This window comes from Oncorhynchus masou, chromosome 16, assembly GCF_036934945.1.
Source record: "Oncorhynchus masou masou isolate Uvic2021 chromosome 16, UVic_Omas_1.1, whole genome shotgun sequence".
Taxonomy (NCBI): Eukaryota; Metazoa; Chordata; class Actinopteri; order Salmoniformes; family Salmonidae; genus Oncorhynchus; species Oncorhynchus masou.
The window spans coordinates 48,043,933-48,070,167 of NC_088227.1; the positions used below are offsets into that span (position 1 = coordinate 48,043,933).

The 26,235-nt window shown below is 45.4% G+C and overlaps 2 protein-coding genes across 6 annotated transcripts in view; both read right to left on the reverse strand.

Moving 5' to 3' along the window:
* mapre3b (microtubule-associated protein, RP/EB family, member 3b) overlaps window positions 1-1,357 on the reverse strand; it is a 38,486-nt gene extending 37,129 nt beyond the window's left edge. The window contains exon 1 of one of the 3 annotated variants that reach the window (XM_064991805.1): window positions 1-1,350. In XM_064991805.1, the coding sequence (XP_064847877.1) occupies window positions 1-62 (62 nt within the window). In that variant the 5' untranslated portion in view covers window positions 63-1,350. The other 2 variants (XM_064991807.1, XM_064991808.1) reach the window with 2 other exon arrangements.
* On the reverse strand, window positions 1,058-26,235 carry LOC135558026 (kinesin-like protein KIF3B). Of its 3 annotated transcripts, none has more exons than XM_064991803.1 (8): window positions 24,590-26,235; window positions 18,891-18,992; window positions 15,917-16,039; window positions 12,225-12,343; window positions 11,750-11,866; window positions 2,013-2,121; window positions 1,577-1,734; window positions 1,058-1,478 (listed from the first exon to the last, which is right to left on the reverse strand). In XM_064991803.1, the coding sequence occupies exons 1-8, from the start codon at window positions 26,024-26,026 to the stop codon at window positions 1,397-1,399; spliced, it is 2,247 nt and encodes a 748-aa protein (XP_064847875.1). In that variant the 5' UTR covers window positions 26,027-26,235; the 3' UTR covers window positions 1,058-1,396. The 3 variants fall into 3 exon arrangements, with proteins under 3 accessions (XP_064847875.1, XP_064847874.1, XP_064847876.1); XM_064991802.1 differs by having other exon boundaries at window positions 11,744-11,866; XM_064991804.1 differs by lacking the exon at window positions 1,058-1,478 and having other exon boundaries at window positions 1,645-1,734; window positions 11,740-11,866.

The window sequence follows — 26,235 nt, forward strand, 5'->3', positions numbered from 1 at the left end:
CACTGAACCATGTTCCAATGTGATGCTCGCGGAACAGTGAAGTTTGAAGTAGGCATCAGCATTTCTCTGAGCCAAGACAAGTTTCAGGAGTTCCTCCATCTCACTTTGATCCGGTATGCGGCAGCGAGTTGAGAGTTCAGAACACGAACCTGATCTTTGATTATTGAAATCAGAGGGGAAACTACTAGTACCATCGATCATCTCGTTTCTTTAGTTCAGTGTTCATAGCCTGTAGGTAGACGGGCCGTAACATCTCGTTTCTTTAGTTCAGTGTTCATAGCCTGTAGGTAGACGGGCCGTAACGTCTTGTTTCTTTAGTTCAGTGTTCATAGCCTGTAGGTAGACGGGCCGTAACGTCTTGTTTCTTTAGTTCAGTGTTCATAGCCTGTAGGTAGACGGGCCGTAACGTCTCGTTTCTTTAGTTCAGTGTTCATAGCCTGTAGGTAGACGGGCCGTAACATCTCGTTTCTTTAGTTCAGTGTTCATAGCCTGTAGGTAGACGGGCCGTAACATCTCGTTTCTTTAGTTCAGTGTTCATAGCCTGAAGGTAGACGGGCCATAACGTCTCGTTTCTTTAGTTCAGTGTTCATAGCCTGTAGGTAGACGGGCCATAACGTCTCGTTTCTTTAGTTCAGTGTTCATAGCCTGTAGGTAGACGGGCCATAACATCTTGTTTCTTTAGTTCAGTGTTCATAGCCTGTAGGTAGACGGGCCATAACGTCTCGTTTCTTTAGTTCAGTGTTCATAGCCTGTAGGTAGACGGGCCATAACGTCTCATTTCTTTAGTTCAGTGTTCATAGCCTGTAGGTAGACGGGCCATAACGTCTTGTTCCTTTTGTTCAGTGTTCATAGCCTGTAGGTAGACGGGCCGTAACGTCTCTTTTCTTTAGTTCAGTGTTCATAGCCTGTAGGTAGACAGGCCATAACGTCTCATTTCTTTAGTTCAGTGTTCATAACCTGTAGGGAGGGAAGGACATGTGTAGAAGTACGAAGGGAAAGGGAGAGATATAGAAGGGAGAAGGAGAGATATGGAAGGGAGATGGAGAGATATGGAAGGGAGAGGGAGAGATGGAAGGGAGAGGGAGAGATATGGAATGGAGAGGGAGAGATATGGAATGGAGAGGGAGAGATATGGAAGGGAGAGGGAGAGATATGGTGAGGGAGAGGGAGAGATATGGAAGGGAGATGGAGAGATATGGAAGGGAGAGGGAGAGATATGGAAGGCAGAGGGAGAGATATGGAAGGGAGAGGGAGATATGGAGAGGGAGATATGGAGAGGGAGAGATATGGAAGGTAGTGGGAGATATGGAGAGCGAGAGATATGGAAGGGAGAGAGAAATGGGAGATATGGAGAGGGAGAGATATGGAAGGGATAGGTAGTGAGGTAGGCTGCTCTTCACTGGGCGGCAGTGGCTGTAGAATGGGTTGCCAGGGAAACGGTGGAGGTGGAGGAAGTGATGGCTCGCGGGGTCTGACACCTGGAACAGGAAGAAGATATGACATCACACAGGGATATGACATCACACAAGGACAGGTTAAGAGACACGTGAATCTGGCGGAGGTGTGTGTGTCTCACCAGGATCGTGACATGCGGACACGTGCAGCTCGCTCCCTGTGGGGAACTTTGTCTGTTGGGTAGGGGCTATAATTAGGCCCCCCCTCTGATGGCCGGTGGTCCAATGAGACAGTGGTGGGATGAGTCATGTCCAGCTCCAGGAACATGATGTTCTCAGCCTACACACACACACACACACACACACACACACACACACACACACACACACACACACACACACACACACACACACACACACACACACACACACAAACACACACACACACACACACACACACACACACACACACACACACACACACACACACACACACACACACACACACACACACACACACACACACAGAGGCATAGAGGAGGAAACAAAGCTTTTTTTAAAGAATTGGGTTACATAACTACAGAGCAGATTCACTCTCCCTATCACACACACACTTACCCGGTATCTGGAGTGAGCTCCCATCGCTAAGGAGACCCGTGCGTACTGGCTGATTGGTCGTTTGTATCCGACTGCAGAAGCCGGCCTCTTCTTCATCTGGCTGAACTGACTGAAAGAGGGAGAGCGACAGAGAGAAAATAATGTGGAAACCTTTATTTAATTCCACATATCACATTAAAGTCTAGAAAGAGTTAAACATTTCACAAATAGAAGGACAGATACAGAAAGCACCTTGTTCTCCATACAGCTAGACTGATCATACCAGCTGAAACAGAGCAGTACCTTCTCCAAACAGCGAGACTGACCATAACAGCTGAAACAGAGCAGTACCTTCTCCAGACAGCTAGACTGACCATACCAGCTGAAACAGAGCAGAACCTTCTCCATACAGCTAGACTGACCATACCAGCTGAAACAGAGTAGTACCTTCTCCATACAGCTAGACTGACCATACCAGCTGAAACAGAGCAGTACCTTCTCCATACAGCTAGACTGACCATACCAGCTGAAACAGAGCAGTACCTTCTCCTCCATACAGCTAGACTGACCATAACAGCTGAAACAGAGCAGTACCTTATCCTCCAGACAGCTAGACTGACCATAACAGCTGAAACAGAGCAGTACCTTCTCCATACAGCAAGACTGACCATACCAGCTGAAACAGAGCAGTACCTTCTCCATACAGCTAGACTGACCATACCAGCTGAAACAGAGCAGTACCTTCTCCTCCATACAGCTGAAACAGAGCAGTACCTTCTCCTCCATACAGCTGAAACAGAGCAGTACCTTCTCCTCCAAACAGCGAGACTGACCATAACAGCTGAAACAGAGCAGTACCTTCTCCTCCAGACAGCTAGACTGACCATACCAGCTGAAACAGAGCAGAACCTTCTCCTCCAGACAGCTAGACTGACCATACCAGCTGAAACAGAGCAGTACCTTCTCCAGACAGCTAGACTGACCATACCAGCTGAAACAGAGCAGTACCTTCTCCTCCATACAGCTAGACTGACCATACCAGCTGAAACAGAGCAGTACCTTCTCCTCCATACAGCTAGACTGACCATACCAGCTGAAACAGAGCAGTACCTTCTCCATACAGCTAGACTGACCATACCAGCTGAAACAGAGCAGTACCTTCTCCTCCATACAGCTAGACTGACCATACCAGCTGAAACAGAGCAGTACCTTCTCCTCCATACAGCTGAAACAGAGCAGTACCTTCTCCTCCATACAGCTGAAACAGAGCAGTACCTTCTCCTCCAGACAGCTAGACTGACCATACCAGCTGAAACAGAGCAGTATCTTCTCCATACAGCTAGACTGACCATAACAGCTGAAACAGAGCAGAACCTTCTCCTCCATACAGCTAGACTGACCATACCTGCTGAAACAGAGCAGTACCTTCTCCTCCATACAGCTAGACTGACCATACCAGCTGAAACAGAGCAGAACCTTCTCCTCCAGACAGCTAGACTGACCATACCAGCTGAAACAGAGCAGTACCTTCTCCATACAGCTAGACTGACCATAACAGCTGAAACAGAGCAGTACCTTCTCCTCCATACAGCAAGACTGACCATACCAGCTGAAACAGAGCAGTACCTTCTCCTCCATACAGCTGAAACAGAGCAGTACCTTCTCCTCCATACACCTAGACTGACCATAACAGCTGAAACAGAGCAGTACCTTCTCCTCCAGACAGCTAGACTGACCATACCAGCTGAAACAGAGCAGTACCTTCTCCATACAGCTAGACTGACCATAACAGCTGAAACAGAGCAGTACCTTCTCCTCCATACAGCAAGACTGACCATACCAGCTGAAACAGAGCAGTACCTTCTCCTCCATACAGCTGAAACAGAGCAGTACCTTCTCCTCCATACAGCTAGACTGACCATAACAGCTGAAACAGAGCAGTACCTTCTCCTCCAGACAGCTAGACTGACCATACCAGCTGAAACAGAGCAGTACCTTCTCCTCCATACAGCTGAAACAGAGCAGTACCTTCTCCTCCATACAGCGAGACTGACCATAACAGCTGAAACAAAGCAGTACCTTCTCCTCCAGACAGCTAGACTGACCATACCAGCTGAAACAGAGCAGTATCTTCTCCATACAGCTAGACTGACCATACCAGCTGAAACAGAGCAGTACCTTCTCCTCCATACAGCTGAAACAGAGCAGTACCTTCTCCTCCATACACCTAGACTGACCATAACAGCTGAAACAGAGCAGTACCCTCTCCTTCATACAGCTAGACTGACCATAACAGCTGAAACAGAGCAGTACCTTCTCCTCCATACAGCGAGACTGACCATAACAGCTGAAACAGAGCAGTACCTTCTCCTCCAGACAGCTAGACTGACCATACCAGCTGAAACAGAGCAGTACCTTCTCCTCCAGACAGCTAGACTGACCATACCAGCTGAAACAGAGCAGTACCTTCTTCTCCATACAGCTAGACTGACCATACCAGCTGAAACAGAGCAGTATCTTCTCCATACAGCTAGACTGACCATACCAGCTGAAACAGAGCAGTACCTTCTCCTCCAGACAGCTAGACTGACCATACCAGCTGAAACAGAGCAGAACCTTCTCCTCCAGACAGCTAGACTGACCATACCAGCTGAAACAGAGCAGTACCTTCTCCAGACAGCTAGACTGACCATACCAGCTGAAACAGAGCAGTACCTTCTCCATACAGCAAGACTGACCATACCAGCTGAAACAGAGCAGTACCTTCTCCTCCATACAGCTAGACTGACCATAACAGCTGAAACAGAGCAGTACCTTCTCCTTCATACAGCTAGACTGACCATACCAGCTGAAACAGAGCAGTACCTTCTCCTCCATACAGCTAGACTGACCATACCAGCTGAAACAGAGCAGTACCTTCTCCTCCATACAGCTAGACTGACCATACCAGCTGAAACAGAGCAGTACCTTCTCCTCCATACAGCTAGACTGACCATACCAGCTGAAACAGAGCAGTACCTTCTCCTCCATACAGCTGAAACAGAGCAGTACCTTCTCCTCCATACAGCTGAAACAGAGCAGTACCTTCTCCAAACAGCGAGACTGACCATAACAGCTGAAACAGAGCAGTACCTTCTCCTCCAGACAGCTAGACTGACCATACCAGCTGAAACAGAGCAGTATCTTCTCCATACAGCTAGACTGACCATAACAGCTGAAACAGAGCAGAACCTTCTCCTCCATACAGCTAGACTGACCATACCAGCTGAAACAGAGCAGAACCTTCTCCTCCAGACAGCTAGACTGACTATACCAGCTGAAACAGAGCAGTACCTTCTCCATACAGCTAGACTGACCATAACAGCTGAAACAGAGCAGTACCTTCTCCATACAGCTAGACTGACCATAACAGCTGAAACAGAGCAGTACCTTCTCCTCCATACAGCAAGACTGACCATACCAGCTGAAACAGAGCAGTACCTTCTCCTCCATAAAGCTGAAACAGAGCAGTACCTTCTCCTCCATACAGCTAGACTGACCATAACAGCTGAAACAGAGCAGTACCTTCTCCTCCAGACAGCTAGACTGACCATACCAGCTGAAACAGAGCAGTACCTTCTCCTCCATACAGCTGAAACAGAGCAGTACCTTCTCCTCCATACAGCTAGACTGACCATACCAGCTGAAACAGAGCAGTACCTTCTCCTCCACACAGCTAGACTGACCATAACAGCTGAAACAGAGCAGTACCTTCTCCTCCATACAGCGAGACTGACCATAACAGCTGAAACAGAGCAGTACCTTCTCCTCCAGACAGCTAGACTGACCATACCAGCTGAAACAGAGCAGTATCTTCTCCATACAGCTAGACTGACCATACCAGCTGAAACAGAGCAGTACCTTCTCCTCCATACAGCTGAAACAGAGCAGTACCTTCTCCAAACAGCGAGACTGATCATAACAGCTGAAACAGAGCAGTACCTTCTCCTTCATACAGCTAGACTGACCATAACAGCTGAAACAGAGCAGTACCTTCTCCTCCATACAGCGAGACTGACCATAACAGCTGAAACAGAGCAGTACCTTCTCCTCCAGACAGCTGAAACAGAGCAGTACCTTCTCCTCCATACAGCTAGACTGACCATACCAGCTGAAACAGAGCAGTACCTTCTCCTCCACACAGCTAGACTGACCATAACAGCTGAAACAGAGCAGTACCTTCTCCTCCATACAGCGAGACTGACCATAACAGCTGAAACAGAGCAGTACCTTCTCCTCCAGACAGCTAGACTGACCATACCAGCTGAAACAGAGCAGTATCTTCTCCATACAGCTAGACTGACCATACCAGCTGAAACAGAGCAGTACCTTCTCCTCCATACAGCTGAAACAGAGCAGTACCTTCTCCAAACAGCGAGACTGATCATAACAGCTGAAACAGAGCAGTACCTTCTCCTTCATACAGCTAGACTGACCATAACAGCTGAAACAGAGCAGTACCTTCTCCTCCATACAGCTGAAACAGAGCAGTACCTTCTCCAAACAGCGAGACTGATCATAACAGCTGAAACAGAGCAGTACCTTCTCCTTCATACAGCTAGACTGACCATAACAGCTGAAACAGAGCAGTACCTTCTCCTCCATACAGCGAGACTGACCATAACAGCTGAAACAGAGCAGTACCTTCTCCTCCAGACAGCTAGACTGACCATACCAGCTGAAACAGAGCAGTACCTTCTTCTCCATACAGCTAGACTGACCATACCAGCTGAAACAGAGCAGTATCTTCTCCATACAGCTAGACTGACCATACCAGCTGAAACAGAGCAGAACCTTCTCCTCCAGACAGCTAGACTGACCATACCAGCTGAAACAGAGCAGTACCTTCTCCTCCATACAGCTGAAACAGAGCAATACCTTCTCCTCCATAACAGCTGAAACAGAGCAGTACCTTCTCCAGACAGCTAGACTGACCATACCAGCTGAAACAGAGTAGTACCTTCTCCAGACAGCTAGATTGACCATCACAGCTGAAACAGAGCAGTACCTTCTCCATACAGCTAGACTGACCATACCAGCTGAAACAGAGCAGTACCTTCTCCTCCATACAGCTGAAACAGAGCAGTACCTTCTCCTCCATACAGCAAGACTGACCATACCAGCTGAAACAGAGCAGTACCTTCTCCTCCATACAGCAAGACTGACCATACCAGCTGAAACAGAGCAGTACCTCCTCCAGACAGCTAGACTGACCATACCAGCTGAAACAGAGCAGTACCTTCTCCATACAGCTAGACTGACCATAACAGCTGAAACAGAGCAGTACCTTCTCCTTCATACAGCTAGACTGACCATACCAGCTGAAACAGAGCAGTACCTCGCTAGCTGGTTTTGGACAGGCCAGCAACCTGAAGGCCACCTGTGTGCCGGTAGCCTGTGTGCCAGTAGCCTGTGTACCGGTAGCCTGTGTGCCAGTAGCCTGTGTGCCGGTAGCCTGTGTACCGGTAGCCTGTGTACCGGTAGCCTGTGTGCCGGTAGCCTGTGTGCCAGTAGCCTGTGTGCCGGTAGCCTGTGTGCCGGTAGCCTGTGTGCCGGTAGCCTGTGTGCCGGTAGCCTGTGTGCCGGTAGCCTGTGTGCCGGTAGCCTGTGTGCCGGTAGCCTGTGTACCGGTAGCCTGTGTGCCGGTAGCCTGTGTGCCAGTAGCCTGTGTGCCGGTAGCCTGTGTGCATGCCTGAGATCTATCAGTGCACTCGCTTACTCTCATCACCAAGGCTTTTCAAGCGTGAGACAGAGATAAACACAGACAGACAGATAGACACAGATACACACAGACAGACAGACACAGATACACACATACTACAGATACAGACACTACAGATACAGACACTACAGATACAGACACTACAGATACAGACACTACAGATACAGATACTACAGATACAGATACTACAGATACAGACACTACAGATACAGACACAACAGATACAGATACAGACACTACAGATACAGACACTACAGATACAGACACTACAGATACAGATACAGACACTACAGATACAGACACTACAGATACAGACACTACAGATACAGACACTACAGATACAGATACAGACACTACAGATACAGACACAACAGATACAGATACAGACACTACAGATACAGACACTACAGATACAGACACTACAGATACAGACACTACAGATACAGACACTACAGATACAGACACTACAGATACAGATACAGACACTACAGATACAGACACTACAGATACAGACACTACAGATACAGACACTACAGACACTACAGATACAGACACTACAGATACAGACACTACAGATACAGATACAGACACTACAGACACAGACACTACAGATACAGACACTACAGATACAGATACAGACACTACAGATACAGATACAGACACTACAGATACAGATACAGACACTACAGATACAGACACTACAGATACAGATACAGACACTACAGATACAGACACTACAGATACAGACACTACAGATACAGATACTACAGATACAGATACAGACACTACAGATACAGATACAGACACTACAGACACAGACACTACAGATACAGACACTACAGATACAGACACTACAGACACAGACACTACAGATACAGATACAGACACTACAGATACAGACACTACAGATACAGACACTACAGATACAGATACAGACACTACAGATACAGATACAGACACTACAGATACAGATACAGACACTACAGACACAGACACTACAGATACAGACACTACAGATACAGACACTACAGATACAGACACTACAGATACAGATACAGACACTACAGATACAGACACTACAGATACAGACACTACAGATACAGATACTACAGATACAGATACAGACACTACAGATACAGATACAGACACTACAGACACAGACACTACAGATACAGACACTACAGATACAGACACTACAGATACAGACACTACAGATACAGACACTACAGATACAGATACAGACACTACAGATACAGACACTACAGATACAGATACAGACACTACAGATACAGACACTACAGATACAGACACTACAGATACAGATACTACAGATACAGATACAGACACTACAGATACAGATACAGACACTACAGACACAGACACTACAGATACAGACACTACAGATACAGACACTACAGATACAGACACTACAGATACAGACACTACAGATACAGATACAGACACTACAGATACAGACTACAGATACAGACACTACAGATACAGACACTACAGATACAGATACAGACACTACAGATACAGACACTACAGATACAGATACAGACACTACAGATACAGACACTACAGATACAGACACTACAGATACAGATACAGACACTACAGATACAGACACTACAGATACAGATACAGACACTACAGATACAGACACTACAGATACAGACACTACAGATACAGACACTACAGATACAGACTACAGATACAGACACTACAGATACAGATACAGACACTACAGATACAGATACAGACACTACAGATACAGACACTACAGATACAGATACTACAGATACAGACTACAGATACAGACACTACAGATACAGACTACAGATACAGACACTACAGATACAGACACTACAGATACAGACACTACAGATACAGACACTACAGATACAGACACTACAGATACAGATACAGACACTACAGATACAGACACTACAGATACAGACTACAGATACAGACACTACAGATACAGACACAGATACTACAGATACAGACACTACAGATACAGACACTACAGATACAGACACTACAGATACAGACACTACAGATACAGACACTACAAAAACAGATAATACAGAAACAGATACTAAAGTGAACCAAACTCACTAAAAGTGGCAGTAATAAAGCCTCTCTTGAAAAAGCCAAAACTTGACCCAGAAAATATAAAAAACTATCGGCCTATATCGAATCTTCCATTCCTCCCAAAAATCTTAGAAAAGGCTTTTGCGCAGCAACTCACTGCCTTCCTGAAGACAAACAATGTATATGAAATGCTTCAGTCTGGTTTTAGACCCCATCATAGCACTGAGACTGTCCCAAGAAACAAAGAGATCTTCTGTTGAATCTGACTATTAATCTTAATGGTTGTACAGTCGTCTCAAATAAAACTGTGAAGGACCTCGGCGTTACTCTGGACCCTGATCTCTCTTTTGAAGAACATATCAAGACCATTTCAAGGACAGCTTTTTCCATCTACGTAACATTGCAAAAATCAGAAACTTTCTGTCCAAAAATGATGCATAAAAATTAATCCATGCTTTTGTCACTTCTAGGTTAGACTACTGCAATGCTCTACTTTCCGGCTACCCGGATAAAGCACTAAATAAACTTCAGTTAGTGCTAAATATGGATGCTAGAATCCTGACTAGAACCAAACAATGTGATCATAATACTCCAGTGCTAGCCTCCCGACACTGGCTTCCTGTCAAAGCAAGGGCTGATTTCAAGGTTTTACTGCTAACCTACAAAGCATTACATGGGCTTGCTCCTACCTATCTTTCTGATTTGGTCCTGCCGTACATACCTACACGTACGCTACGGTCACAAGACGCAGGCCTCCTAATTGTCCCTAGAATTTCTAAACAAACAGCTGGAGGCAGGGCTTTCTCCTATATAGCTCCATTTTTATGGAACAATCTGCCTACCCATGTCAGAGACGCAAACTCGGTCTCAACCTTTACGTCTTTACTGAAGACTCATCTCTTCAGTGGGTCATATGATTGAGTGTAGTCTGACCCTATTACAGGGGCTGAGTCACTAACTTACTGGGGCTCTCTCATACCGTCCCTGGGAGGGGTGCATCACCTGGGTGGGTTGAGTCACTGATGTGATATTCCTGTCTGGGTTGGCCCCCCCCCCCCCCCCCTTGGGTTGTGCCGTGGCGGAGATCTTTGTGGGCTATACTCAGCCTTGTCTCAGGATGGTAAGTTGGTGGATGAAGATATCCCTCTAGTGCTGTGGGGACTGTGCTTTGGCAAAGTGGGTGGGGTTATATCCTTCCTGTTTGGCCCTGTCCGGGGCTGTCCTCGGATGGGGCCACAGTGTCTCCTGACCCCTCCTGTCTCATCCTCCAGTATTTATGCTGCAGTAGTTTATGTGTCGGGGGGCTAGGGTCAGTTTGTTATATCTGGAGTACTTCTCCTGTCCAATTCGGTGTCCTGTGTGAATTTAAGTATGCTCTCTCTAATTCTCTCTTTCTTTCTCTCTCTCGGAGGACCTGAGCCCTAGGACCATGCCTCAGGACTACCTGACATGATGACTCCTTGCTGTCCCCAGTCCACCTGGCTGTGCTGCTGCTCCAGTTTCAACTGTTCTGCCTTATTATTATTGGACCATGCTGGTCATTTATGAACATTTGAACATCTTGGCCATGTTCTGTTATAATCGCCACCCGGCACAGCCAGAAGAGGACTGGCCACCCCACATAGCCTGGTTCCTCTCTAGGTTTCTAGGGAGTTTTTCCTAGCCACCGTGCTTCTACACCTGCATTGCTTGCTGTTTGGGGTTTTAGGCTGGGTTTCTGTACAGCACTTTGAGATATCAGCTGATGTACGAAGGGCTATACAAATAAATGTGATTTGATTTAAAGATACAGACACTACAGATACTACAGATAGAGACACTACTGATAGAGACACTACAGATAGAGACACTACAGATACTAAAGATACAGATAGAGACACAGACACACACCCACCCTGACCTCTCTGCAGGGACGAGGGGTGTGAACTTCCACTGGTCCTCCTCAGGGTCAAAGGTCAGTCTGTTCATGATCTTATTCTTCTCCTCCAGAGGAATGAAGTTCTCTATGATCAGATACCTACACACACACACACACACACACACACACACACACACACACACACACACACACACACACACACACACACACACACACACACACACACACACACACACACACACATTAATATACACACATACACAAGCACACACACACACATTAATACACACACACACATTAATATACTCACATACACAAGCACACACACACATTAATACACAAACACACGAAAGATAATATAATATACTGAATATGTGGCTCAATTGCTGACTGTACTCACATCACATGTGCGTGTGTGTGTGTATATTAATGTGTGTGTGAGAGCGTGCATGTGTGTGTGTGTGTGTGTGTGTGTGTGTGTGTGTGTTGGACTTACTTGAACTTGAGTTCTCTGGTGAGTTGGTTCTGCGTCTGCTCCAGCTCCTGTCGACTCCTGACGTGCTCATCATTAACATCCTGGATCTCAGCCTTCACACACTGCAGCTTAGCATAGAGCTACAACCAGTAGAACAGACACACTGCAGCTTAGCATAGAGCTACAACCAGTAGAACAGACACACTGCAGCTTAGCATAGAGCTACAACCAGTAGAACAGACACACTGCAGCTTAGCATAGAGCAACAACCAGTAGAACAGACATACTGCAGCTTAGCATAGAGCTACAACCAGTAGAACAGACACACTGTAGCTTAGCATATAGTTACAACCAGTAGAACAGACACACTGCAGCTTAGCATAGAGCTACAACACAGTAGAACAGACACACTGCAGCTTAGCATAGAGCTACAACCAGTAGAACAGACACACTGCATCTTAGCATAGAGCAACAACCAGTAGAACAGACACACTGCAGCTTAGCATAGAGCTACAACACAGTAGAACAGACACACTGCAGCTTAGCATAGAGCTACAACCAGTAGAACAGACACACTGCAGCTTGGCATAGAGCTACAACACAGTAGAACAGACACACTGCAACTTAGCATAGAGCTACAACACAGTAGAACAGACACACTGCAGCTTAGCATAGACCTACAACACAGTAGAACAGACACACTGCAGCTTAGCATAGAGCTACAACCAGTAGAACAGACATACTGCAGCTTAGCATAGAGCTACAACCAGCAGAACAGACGCACTGCAGCTTAGCATAGAGCTACAACCAGTAGAACAGACACACTGCAGCTTAGCATAGAGCTACAACCAGTAGAACAGACACACTGCAGCTTAGCATAGAGCTACAACCAGTAGAACAGACACACTGCAGCTTAGCATAGAGCTACAACCAGTAGAACAGACACACTGCAGCTTAGTATAGAGCTACAACACAGTAGAACAGACACACTGCAGCTTAGCATAGAGCTACAGCCAGTAGAACAGACACACTGCAGCTTAGCATAGAGCTACAACCAGTAGAACAGACACACTGCAGCTTAGCATAGAGCTACAACACAGTAGAACAGACACACTGCAGCTTAGCATAGAGCTACAACACAGTAGAACAGACACATTGCAGCTTAGCATAGAGCTACAACACAGTAGAACAGACACACTGCAGCTTAGCATAGAGCTACAACACAGTAGAACTCTGTCCATTCCCCCAGCAGTCTCCCACCCTCTCATTGGTCCAGTAGAGAGGTCGTAGGTCATCATGCGGTGTCGGAACACGGGCCACCCTTAGCGTAAGGGTTCATGGATGAATGTTTATCTCAAGTTCAGTAGTCATTGTGACCTGCAGTCAGGATGTGTGATGTCATATCTGGGATGTGATTTCCTTTAACCAGCATGCTAACAGCTAACTGATGTAATCCCACAGAGATGGATAGAGTCCTTTAGCGGCCAAAAGCCAGTTTTAGCATGGGCAGCACCATTGAGGACTTTCACCATTTTGAAGTAGTCAACTGGGTGGGACTTTCTATGGGTTAAGGAAGGATCACATGAATCCGTCATGGTATGATCAGCCAATGAATTCAACTCCCGTGTGGCACAGCGGTCTAAGGCACTGCATCGCAGTGTGGCCTGGGGTTTGATCCAAGGCTGTGTCACAACCAGTCGTGACCGGGAGTGCCATAGGGCGGCACACAATTGGCCCAGTGTTGTCCGGGTTAAGGGAGAGTTTGGCCGGCGGGGCTTTACTTGGCATAAGGTATCTTAGTCACTTAATAATGTTAACATATATTGCATTACTCATCTCATATGTATATACTGTATTTTATACTATTCTACTGTATCTTAGTCCGTTCCGCTCTGACATCGCTCGTCTATACGTACAGTTGAAGTCAGATGTTTACAATTCCTGACATTTAATCCTTGTAATAATTCCCTGTCTTAGGTCAGTTAGCATCACCACTTTATTTTAAGAATGTGAAATGTCAGAATAATAGTAGAGATAATGATTTATTTAAGCTTTTATTTCTTTCATCACATTCCCAGTGGGTCAGAAGTTAACATACACTCAATTAGTATTTGGTAGCATTGCCTTTAAATTGTTTAACTGAGGTCAAACGTTTCGGGTAGCCTTCCACAAGCTTCCCACAATAAGTTGGGTGAATTTTGGCCCATTCCTCCTGACAGAGCTGGTGTAACTGAGTCAGGTTTGTAGGCCTCCTTGCTCGCACACGCTTTTTCAGTTCTGCCCACAAATGTTCTATAGGATTGAGGTCAGGGCTTTGTGATGGCCACTCCAACACCTTGACTTTGTTGTCCTTAGGTCATTTTGCCACAACTTTGGAAGTATGCTTGGGGTCATTGTCCATTTGGAAGACCCATTTGCTACCAAGCTTTAACTTCCTGACTGATGTCTTGAGATTTTAATTTTCCTCCCTCATGAAGCCATCTATTTTGTGAAGTGCACCAGTCCCTCCTGCAGCAAAGCACCCCCACAACATGATGCCGTGCTTCACGGTTGGGATGGTGTTCTTCGGCTTGCAAGCCTCCCCCTTTTCCCTCCAAACATAACGATCATCATTATGGCCAAACAGTTACATTTTTGTTTCATCAGACCAGAGGACATTTCTCCAAAAAGTACAATCTTTGTCCCCATGTGCAGTTGCAAACCGTAGTCTGGCTTTTTTATGGCGGTTTTGGAGCAGTGGCTTCTTCTTTTACTGAGCGGCCTTTCAGGCTATGTTGATGTAGGACTCGTTTTACTGTGGATAAAGATACTTTTCTACCTGTTTTCTCCAGCATCTTCACAAGGTCCTTTGCTGTTGTTCTGGGATTGATTTGCACTTTTCGCACCAAAGTACGTTCATCTCTAGGAGGCAGAACGCGTCTCCTTCCTGAGCGGTATGACGGCTGCGTGGTCCCATGGTGTTTATACAATTATTTTTCTGAGGTCTTGGCTGATTTCTTTTGATTTTCCCATGATGTCAAGCAAAGAGGCACTGAGTTTGAAGGTAGGCCTTGAAATACATCCACAGGTACACCTCCAATTGACTCAAATTATGTCAATTAGCCTATTCGAAGCTTCTAAAGCCATGACATCATTTTCTAGAATTTTCCAAGCTGTTTAAAGGCATAGTGAATTTAGTGTATGTAAACTTCTGACCCACTGGAATTGTGATACAGTGAATTATAAGTGAAATAATCGGTCTGTTAATAATTGTTGGAAAAATGACTTGTGTCATGTACAAAGTAGATGTCCTAACCGACTTGCCAAAACTATAGTTTGTTAACAAGACATTTATGGAGTGGTTGAAAGACAAGTTTATGACAACATAAGTGTATGTAAACCTCCAACTTCAACTGTATGTAGTCTTAATTCATTCCTACTTAGATTTGGGTGTATTGGGTATATGTTTTGCAATTTGTTAGATATTACTTGTTAGATATTACTGCACTGTCGGAGCTATAAGTACTTCGCTACACCCTCAATAACACCTGCTAATCACGTGTAAATGACCAATAACATTTGATTTGATGTTGATTTGATTAGTGACGTGCACATGGGTGCGTGTGACGTGTGTATGTCACTTTTCTTTGCTTTTATTGAGACACTTCAACAACAATACAGTTAATGAGAAACAATACCTTTAAGTGTGTCTCACCTTCGTGTGTGTGTTTTACCTTTTTTAGTTTCTTGGTCTTGGCCTCCACTTCCTGTTGCAGGGAGGAGAATGTTTCTTTGAGTTCTAGAGTCTCTTCATCCTGAACCATCACCTGCTGCTGAATCTCCCTCTCTCTACGACTCTACAATACAAACACAACTTTATTAACACTACAATACAAACACAACTTTATTTAGATGTCATTCTCTCTAGAACTGTAGACCATAAACATAATATGTAATAACATGTCTGTAAAGAGAACTGCAGTGGTACCGAACCCTGCGTGACACCTCAACACAGCAGTGGTACCAGCACTAAACCCTGGGTGACACATGTAGGTATTACAGACTCTGTCAGGGAGAGGTTGAAAATGTCAGTGAAGACATTTGCCAGTTGGTCTGTGCATGCTCTGAGTGCACGTCCTGGTAACCTATCTGGCCTTGTGAATGTTGACCTGTTTAAAGGTCTTGCTCACATTGGCTACGGAGAGTGTGATCACACAGTCGTCCAGAACAGCTGGTGCACTCATGCATGCTTCAGTGTTGCTTGCCTCGAAGCGAAGGCATTTAGCTCATCTGGTAGGCTCGTATCACGGTGCAGCTCGCGTCTGGGTTTCCCTTCATAGTCCGTAATAGTTTTCAAGCCCTGCCACATCCGACGAACGTCAGAGCTAGTGTAGTAGGATTCAATCTTAATCCTGTATTGACGCTTTGCCTGTTTGATGGTCCGTCTGAGGGCATAGCGGGATTTTTTTCAAGCCTCCTTGAAAGTGGCAGCTCTAGCCTTTAGCTTGGTGCGGATGTTGTCTGTAATTCATGGCTTCTGTTTGGGAAATGTACGTAGGGTCACTGTGGGGACGTCGTCGTCGATGCACTTAGTGATTAAGCTAATGCCTGAGGTGCTGTACTCTTCAATGCCATTGGATGAATCCCAGAACATATTCCAGTCTGTGCTAGTAAAACAGTCCTGTAGCTTAGCATCAGCTTCATCTGACCACTTCTGTATTGATTATTATTATTATTATGTATTGATATTAGCGAGTCACTGGTACTTCCTGCTTTAGTTTTTTATTTGTATTTGCCAAATGGAGGGCAAGGGAGCTTTCTATGAGTCTCTGTGTGGAGTAAAGATGGTCTAGAGTTTATTTCCTCTGGTTGCACGTGACATGCTGGTAGAAATGAGGTCAAACGGATTTAAGTTTGCCTGCATTAAAGTCCCCGGCCACTAGGAGTGCCGCCTCTGGATGAAACCTGGGTGACACCTCAACACAGGCTCAGACAGCATACACATGTTGTGAAAAGTGTTATTTAATGTAATGTCATGTAATGATTTTATTGTTTTTATCTGCCTTAATGTTGTTGGACCCCAGGAAGAGTAGCTGCTGCCTTGGCAGGAACTAATGGGGATCCATAATAAACCCCAGGAAGAGTAGCTGCTGCCTTGGCAGGAACTAATGGGGATCCATAATAAACACCAGGAAGAGTAGCTGCTGCCTTGGCAGGAACTAATGGGGATCCATAATAAACCCCAGGAAGAGTAGCTGCTGCCTTGGCAGGAACTAATGGGGATCCATAATAAACACCAAGAAGAGTAGCTGCTGCCTTGATAGAAACTAATGGGGATCCATAATAAACCCCAGGAAGAGTAGCTGCTGCCTTGGCAGGAACTAATGGGGATCCATAATAAACACCAAGAAGAGTAGCTGCTGCCTTGGCAGGAACTAATGGGGATCCATAATAAACACCAGGAAGAGTAGCTGCTGCCTTGGCAGGAACTAATGGGGATCCATAATAAACACCAGGAAGAGTAGCTGCTGCCTTGGCAGGAACTAATGGGGATCCATAATAAACCCCAGGAAGAGTAGCTGCTGCCTTGGCAGGAACTAATGGGGATCCATAATGAACCCCAGGAAGCGTAGCTAATACATACAAATAGACAAAGAAGATAAGGTTGACAAACCACAAGAATAAAAGGCAATTATTTGTGTTTGTGTGTGTGTATATTAATGTGTGTGTGTATGTGTGTATATTAATGTGTGTGTGTGTGTGTGTATGTGTGTATATTAATGTGTGTGTGTGTGTATATTAATGTGTGTGTGTGTGTGTGTGTATATTAATGTGTGTGTGTGTGTGTGTGTGTATGTGTGTATATTAATGTGTGTGTGTGTATATTAATGTGTGTATGTGTGTATATTAATGTGTGTGTGTGTGTATATTAATGTGTGTGTGTGTGTGTGTATGCGTGTATATTAATGTGTGTGTGTGTGTGTGTATATTAATGTGTGTGTATGTGTGTATATTAATGTGTGTGTATGTGTGTATATTAATGTGTGTGTGTGTATATGTGTATATTAATGTGTGTGTGTGTGTGTGTATATTAATGTGTGTATGTGTGTATATTAATGTGTGTGTGTGTGTGTATGTGTGTGTATGTGTGTATATTAATGTGTGTGTGTGTGTGTGTGTGTGTGTGTGTGTGTGTGTGTGTGTGTGTGTGTGTGTGTGTGTGTGTGTGTGTGTGTGTGTATATTAATGTGTGTGTATGTGTATGTGTGTATATTAATGTGTGTGTGTGTGTGTATGTGTGTATATTGATGTGTGTGTGTGTGTGTGTGTGTGTGTGTGTGTGTGTGTGTGTGTGTATTAATGTGTGTGTGTATATTAATGTGTGTGTGTGTGTGTGTGTGTGTGTGTATGTGTGTATATTCATGTGTGTGTGTGTGTATATTAATGTGTGTGTGTGTGTGTATATTAATGTGTGTGTGTGTATATTAATGTGTGTATGTGTGTATATTCATGTGTGTGTGTGTGTGTGTGTGTGTGTGTATATTCATGTGTGTGTGTGTGTGTGTTTATATTAATGTGTGTGTGTGTGTGTATGTGTGTATATTCATGTGTGTGTGTGTGTGTGTGTGTGTATATATTAATGTGTGTGTGTGTATATTAATGTGTGTGTGTGTGTGTATGTGTGTATATTCATGTGTGTGTATGTACCTGCTCAGCGATCTCTTGTCTGTGTATCTCCAGGGTCTTCTGCTGTTCGTTGGTGTGATCCATGATATTCTTCCCTCCAACCAGCAGCTTGCTCTCCATCGCCTAGCAACCACAACACACACACACACACACACACACACACACACACACACACACACACACACACACACACACACACACAGAGAGATACTGTACAGAGCAGTTGTTATGAAAGGGGATGGTACTGGAAAACGTGTCAGTCTTTACTGAAACGCTCTTTGTTTTGTGTTGCAATTTATATGTGTGTGTGTGTGTGTGTGTGTGTGTGTGTTCCAGTTTTCTTAGTTCATTCCTGAGAGTGAGAGGAAAAAAGAGAGAGGGAGGGAAAAGAGAGAGGGAGGGAAAAGAGAGAGGGAGGGAACGTGAGAGAGGGGGGAACGTGAGAGAGAGGGAGGGAAAAGAGAGAGGGAGGGGATGGAGAGAAGGAGGGAAAAAGAGAGAGGGAGGGGAAGAGAGATGGAGGGGGTTAAGGGTTATACCTACCAAGACAGGTTAAGGGTTGAGGGTTATACCTACCCAGACAGGTTACCTCCCATCTACTGTATCTTGCCTATGCTGCTCTGCACCATCACTCATTCATATCTTTATGTACGTATTCTTTATCCCCTTACACTGTGTATAAGAAATTAGTTTTGGAATTGTTAGTTAGATTACATTTTGGTTATTACTGCATTGTCGGAACTGGAAGCACAAGCATTTCGCTACACTCGCATTAACATCTGCTAACCATGTGTATGTGACAAATAAAATTTGATTTGATTTGATTTAAGGGTTATATCTATCCAGACAGGTTAAGGGTTATAGCTATCCAGACAGGTTAAGGGTTATACCTACTCAGACAGGTTAAGGGTTATACCTACTCAGACAGGTTAAGGGTTATATCTATCCAGTCAGGTTAAGGGTTAAGGGTTATACCTATCCAGGCAGGTTAAGGGTTATATCTATCCAGTCAGGTTAAGGGTTATACCTATCTAGACAGGTTAAGGGTTATATCTATCCAGTCAGGTTAAGGGTTAAGGGTTATACCTATCCAGACAGGTTAAGGGTTAAGGGTTATATCTATCCAGTCAGGTTAAGGGTTAAGGGTTATACCTATCCAGACAGGTTAAGGGTTCTACCTACCCAGACAGGTTAAGGGTTAAGGGTTATACCTATCCAGACAGGTCAAGGGTTAAGGGTTATACCTATCCAGACAGGTCAAAGGTTAAGGGTTATACCTATCCAGACAGGTTAAGGGTTATACCTATCCAGACAGGTTAAGGGTTATACCTATCCAGACAGGTTAAGGGTTATACCTATCCAGACAGGTTAAGGGTTAAGGGTTATATCTATCCAGACAGGTTAAGGGTTATACCTATCCAGACAGGTTAAGGGTTATACCTATCTAGACAGGTTAAGGGTTATAGCTATCCAGACAGGTTAAGGGTTATACCTATCCAGACAGGTTAAGGGTTATACCTATCCAGACAGGTTAAGGGTTATACCTATCCAGACAGGTTAAGGGTTAAGGGTTATAGCTATCCAGTCAGGTTAAGGGTTCTACCTACCCAGACAGGTTAAGGGTTATATCTATCCAGACAGGTTAAGGGTTATACCTACTCAGACAGGTAAAGGGTTATATCTACCCAGACAGGTTAAGGGTTATATCTATCCAGACAGGTTAAGGGTTATACCTATCCAGACAGGTTAAGGGTTATACCTATCCAGACAGGTAAAGGGTTATACCTATCCAGACAGGTAAAGGGTTATACCTATCCAGACAGGTTAAGGGTTATACCTATCCAGACAGGTTAAGGGTTATACCTATCCAGACAGGTTAAGGGTTATATCTATCCAGTCAGGTTAAGGGTTAAGGGTTATAGCTATCCAGTCAGGTTAAGGGTTCTACCTACCCAGACAGGTTAAGGGTTATATCTATCCAGACAGGTTAAGGGTTATACCTACTCAGACAGGTTAAGGGTTATACCTATCCAGACAGGTTAAGGGTTATACCTATCCAGACAGGTAAAGGGTTATACCTATCCAGACAGGTTAAGGGTTATACCTACTCAGACAGGTTAAGGGTTAAGGGTTATATCTATCCAGGCAGGTTAAGGGTTCTACCTACCCAGACAGGTTAAGGGTTATATCTATCCAGTCAGGTTAAGGGTTAAGGGTTATACCTATCTAGACAGGTTAAGGGTTATACCTATCCAGACAGGTTAAGGGTTAAGGGTTATATCTATCCAGGCAGGTTAAGGGTTGTACCTATCCAAACAGTTTAAGGGTTATATCTATCCAGACAGGTTAAAGGTTATACCTACCCAGACAGGTTAAGGGTTATACCTATCCAGACAGGTTAAGGGTTAAGGGTTATATCTATCCAGGCAGGTTAAGGGTTAAATCTATCCAGACAGGTTAAGGGTTAAGGGTTATACCCATCCAGACAGGTAAAGGGTTATACCTATCCAGACAGGTTAAAGGTTAAGGGTTATAGCTATCCAGACAGGTTAAGGGTTAAATCTATCCAGACAGGTTAAAGGTTAAGGGTTATACCTATCCAGACAGGTTAAGGGTTAAGGGTTATATCTATCCAGACAGGTTAAGGGTTATACCTATCCAGACAGGTTAAGGGTTATACCTATCCAGACAGGTTAAAGGTTAAGGGTTATAGCTATCCAGACAGGTTAAGGGTTAAATCTATCCAGACAGGTTAAGGGTTAAGGGTTATATCTATCCAGGCAGGTTAAGGGTTAAATCTATCCAGACAGGTTAAGGGTTAAGGGTTATACCCATCCAGACAGGTAAAGGGTTATACCTATCCAGACAGGTTAAAGGTTAAGGGTTATACCTATCCAGACAGGTTAAGGGTTAAGGGTTATACCTATCCAGACAGGTTAAGGGTTAAGGGTTATACCTATCCAGACAGGTTAAGGGTTATACCTATCCAGACAGGTCAAGGGTTAAGGGTTATACCTATCCAGACAGGTTAAGGGTTAAGGGTTATATCTATCCAGACAGGTTAAGGGTTAAGGGTTATACCTATCCAGACAGGTTAAGGGTTAAGGGTTATACCTATCCAGACAGGTTAAGGGTTAAGGGTTATACCTATCCAGACAGGTTAAGGGTTAAGGGTTAAATCTATCCAGACAGGTTAAGGGTTAAGGGTTATACCCATCCAGACAGGTAAAGGGTTATACCTATCCAGACAGGTTAAAGGTTAAGGGTTATAGCTATCCAGACAGGTTAAGGGTTAAATCTATCCAGACAGGTTAAGGGTTATACCTATCCAGACAGGTTAAAGGTTAAGGGTTATACCTATCCAGACAGGTTAAGGGTTAAGGGTTATACCTATCCAGACAGGTTAAGGGTTAAGGGTTATATCTATCCAGACAGGTTAAGGGTTAAGGGTTATACCTATCCAGACAGGTTAAGGGTTAAGGGTTATACCTATCCAGACAGGTTAAGGGTTATACCTATCCAGACAGGTTAAGGGTTATACCTATCCAGACAGGTTAAAGGTTAAGGGTTATACCTATCCAGACAGTTTAAGGGTTATACCTATCCAGACAGGTTAAGGGTTAAGGGTTATACCTATCAGGACAGGTTAAGGGTTAAGGGTTATACCTTTCCAGACAGGTTAAGGGTTATACCTATCCAGACAGGTTAAGGGTTAAGGGTTATACCTATCCAGACAGGTTAAGGGTTAAGGGTTATACCTATCTAGACAGGTTAAGGGTTATATCTATCCAGACCTCATCCCGTCAGTAGATGATGCCTGGTCTTTCTTTAAAAGTGCCTTCCTAACCATCTAAATAAGCATGCCCCATTCAAAAAAAATAGAACTCGGGAATAGATATAGTCCTTGGGTCACTCCAGGCCTGACTTGACCAGCACAAAAACATCCTGTGGCGTTCTGCATTAGCATCGAATAGTCCTCGCGATATGCAACTTTTCAGGACAAATATACACAGTCAATTAGGAAAGCTAAGGCTAGCTTTTTCAAACAGAAATTTGCATCCTGTAGCACTAATTCCTAAAGGTTTTGGGACACTGTAAAGTCCATGGAGAATAAGAGCACCTCCTGCCCACTGCACTCGGATACATAAATCTACGATAATCGATCATCTCAAAAAGCATCTTTCTACAGCTGGCCATGCTTTCCACCTGGCTACCCCTACCCCAGCCAACAGCTCTGTACCCCCGACAGAAACTTGCTCATTCCCCCCTCTTCTCCTTCACCCATATCTAGACAGCTGATGTTCTGAAAGAGTTGCAAAATCTGTACACCTACAAATCAGTCGGGCTAGACAATCTGGACCCTCTCTTTCTAAAATGATCTGCCGAAATTGTTGCAACCCCTATTACTAGCTTGTTCAACCTCTCTTTCGTATCGTCTGAGATCCGCAAAGATTGGAAAGCTGGCGCGATCATCCCCATCATCAAAGGGGGAGACACTCTAGCCCCAAACTGTTACAGACCTATATTTATCCTGCCCTGCCTTTCAGATTCCCGACCATTTCAAATCACACTTTACCTTATCCACTCTGCAATCTGGTTTCCAAGCTGGTCATAGGTGCACCTCAGCCACGCTCAAGGTCCTAAACTATATCATAACCGCCATCGATAAAAGACATTACTGTGCAGCCGTCTTCATCGACCTGGCCAAGGCTTTCGACTCTGGCAATCACCACATCCTTATCGGCAGACTCAATAGCCTTGGTTTCTCAAATGACTGCCTCGCCTGGTTCACCAACTACTTCTCTGATAGAGTTCAGTGTGTCAAATCGGAGGGCCTGTTGTCCAGACCTCTAGCAGTCTCTATGGGGGTGCCACAAGGTTCAATTCTCGGGCTGACTCTTTTCTCTGTATATATCAATGATGTCACTCCTGCTGCTAGTGATTCTCTGATCCACCTCTACGCAGACGACACTATTCTGTATACTTCCGGCCCTTCTTTGGACACTGTGTTAACAAACCTCCAAACGAGCTTCAATGCCATACAACACTCCTTCCGTGGCCTCCAACTGCTTTTAAATGCTCGTAAAACTAAATACATGCTCTTTAACCGATCGCTGCTCGCACCCACCCGCCCGTTTAGTATCACTTTTCTGGACGGCTCTGACTTAGAATATGTGGACAACTACAAATACCTAGGTGTCTGGATAGACTGTAAACTCTCCTTCCAGACTCACATTAACTAGGTTGCTTCTAATGGGGGTTCTGGTTCTGAAGTCTAAAAATAGCAGATCCGTACCACATTGGGTGAGGCGGGATGCAGGAGAGTATATTCAGTCCATAGATGGAAATTGGGATTAAAATATATATGACATATATATGGGGAAAAAATGAGGAAAACAATTACTGACACGGGACACGCCATCTTGGATCTAATTAGGGTTAGGTTCAAAACAAAGACTGTGTAGTAATTAGGGTTAGGTTCAGAACAAAGACTGTGTAGTAATTAGGTTCAGAACAAACAGTGTAGTAATTGGGGTGTGATGGGGAGTGTTGAAGTGACCTAATCTCCAGATCATCAGATTAACCACCAGCCTTAAATCTGACACACTGGGATTACGCTGACACAACACCGTGTGTGTGTGTGTGTGTGTGAGCGTGTGTGTGTGTGTGTGTGTGTGTGTGTGTGTGCGTGCATGCGTGCGTGTGTGTGTGTACGGTACCTTGTACTTGGCAGTGAGCTGCTCGGTGGCGTCCCACTCCTTCTTCAGATCTCCCATCATCCTCTCCTTCTCTCCCAAAAGCCTCTGCTTCTCCTCAGCCAATAGTGATCCGTTTTCTCTGATGGCCTCCTTCTCCTCTTCAAGCCTCCCCTCCTGCAGCGTCCTCTCCTTCTCCACCTCCTCTTCTCCCTCCTCATCCCCTTCTCCGTCCCAGCCCTCCTCCCCTTCCTCCTTCCTGTGTTTGCCCCTCCCTTCCCTGTGGCTGAGCTGTGCGCGGAGCCATGCGATCTCCTTCTGGAACTCTCTGAGCAGGGCGTCTTTAGGGTCTTCGTTAACTCTTGGCTGGTTCTGGATGTTTTTAGCTCTGTTAGCGTAGCGAAGCGTCGTGAGGGTCTCCTCGTAGTGTTGGGGGGCGGGGCCTAGCGTAGCCACCATCACCGTCTTGGCGTTGCCCCCCAAGGAGTCCTGTAATAACCGTGTCAATTTGGAGTCCCGGTACGGAACGTGGCCGCTACGCCCGTCTGCCAGTGCTGAGATCACGTTGCCTAGCGCTGACAGAGACAGGTTGATCTTAGCGGCTTCCTTCAGGCGTTCTCCGTGGACGCCCGTCTTTGCCTGCCGCTCGCTGCCCGCCAGGTCAACCAGGTTGAGCCGGCCCACCCTGATGTGCTGCCGTCCATCCGGCCCCGTCTGGGAACACTCCACCGTGATGAGGAACAGGGTGTGGGAACGGGAAGAGTGTTCGTTCATGTCTGTCGCTCCCACCGAGCGCACCTGGTTCCCTAAGTTCATCAGCTCCTCTATCTCCTTCACGCTCCTACACACGCACGACGTCAGGTCACGCACATACACCCCGCTCTCCGGGCTCTCTCTCAGCTCCAGGGTGTGGGGGGGCTGGGTGTGCACGTTGGGGACATGAGGGGCGTGCATGTTGGGATCCAATAGATCCCTGATCTCCTCTCGGTAGATCTCCAGGTAAGAGGCTCTGACCAGGTACTGGCGGTCGGCGGAGGAGCGGGAGATCTGGGTGAAGACGTGTTCGAAGGCGTTGGGGATGACGCCCCGCCTCTCTGGCTCTAGCCACACCCCCTGCATGGTGTAGGTCTTCCCGGTACCCGTTTGGCCGTAGGCGAAGATGGTTCCGTTAAACCCGTCTAGGACAGAATCGATCAGCGGCCGCACCGTCTCATCATAAAGATCACGCTGTTTAGACGAGGGGTCGTACACAGAGTCGAATGTAAACGTCTTACGCGGCTCGCCGGGCGGACCATGAGGGTTCCATAAGACCACCTGACCCAGACTTATGTCCATTTCTACGATCCCGCCCACTCCTCCCGGTGTCCGGGTAACACCAGCCGTGGCTGCCTCCTCTTTCCGGTTTAACGGGCGACAGCGGATTACTACCTTTACCGTCTCACTACTCTTCACCTTAGACATCAGGACTAAGAGTTATTATCTATTACTGTCAGGACTATGAGTTATTATCTATTACTGTCAGGACTATGAGTTATTATCTATTACTGTCAGGACTATGAGATATTATCTATTACTGTCAGGACTATGAGTTATTAACTATTACTGTCAGGACTATGAGTTATTATCTATTACTGTCAGGACTATGAGTTATTATCTATTACTGTCAGGAC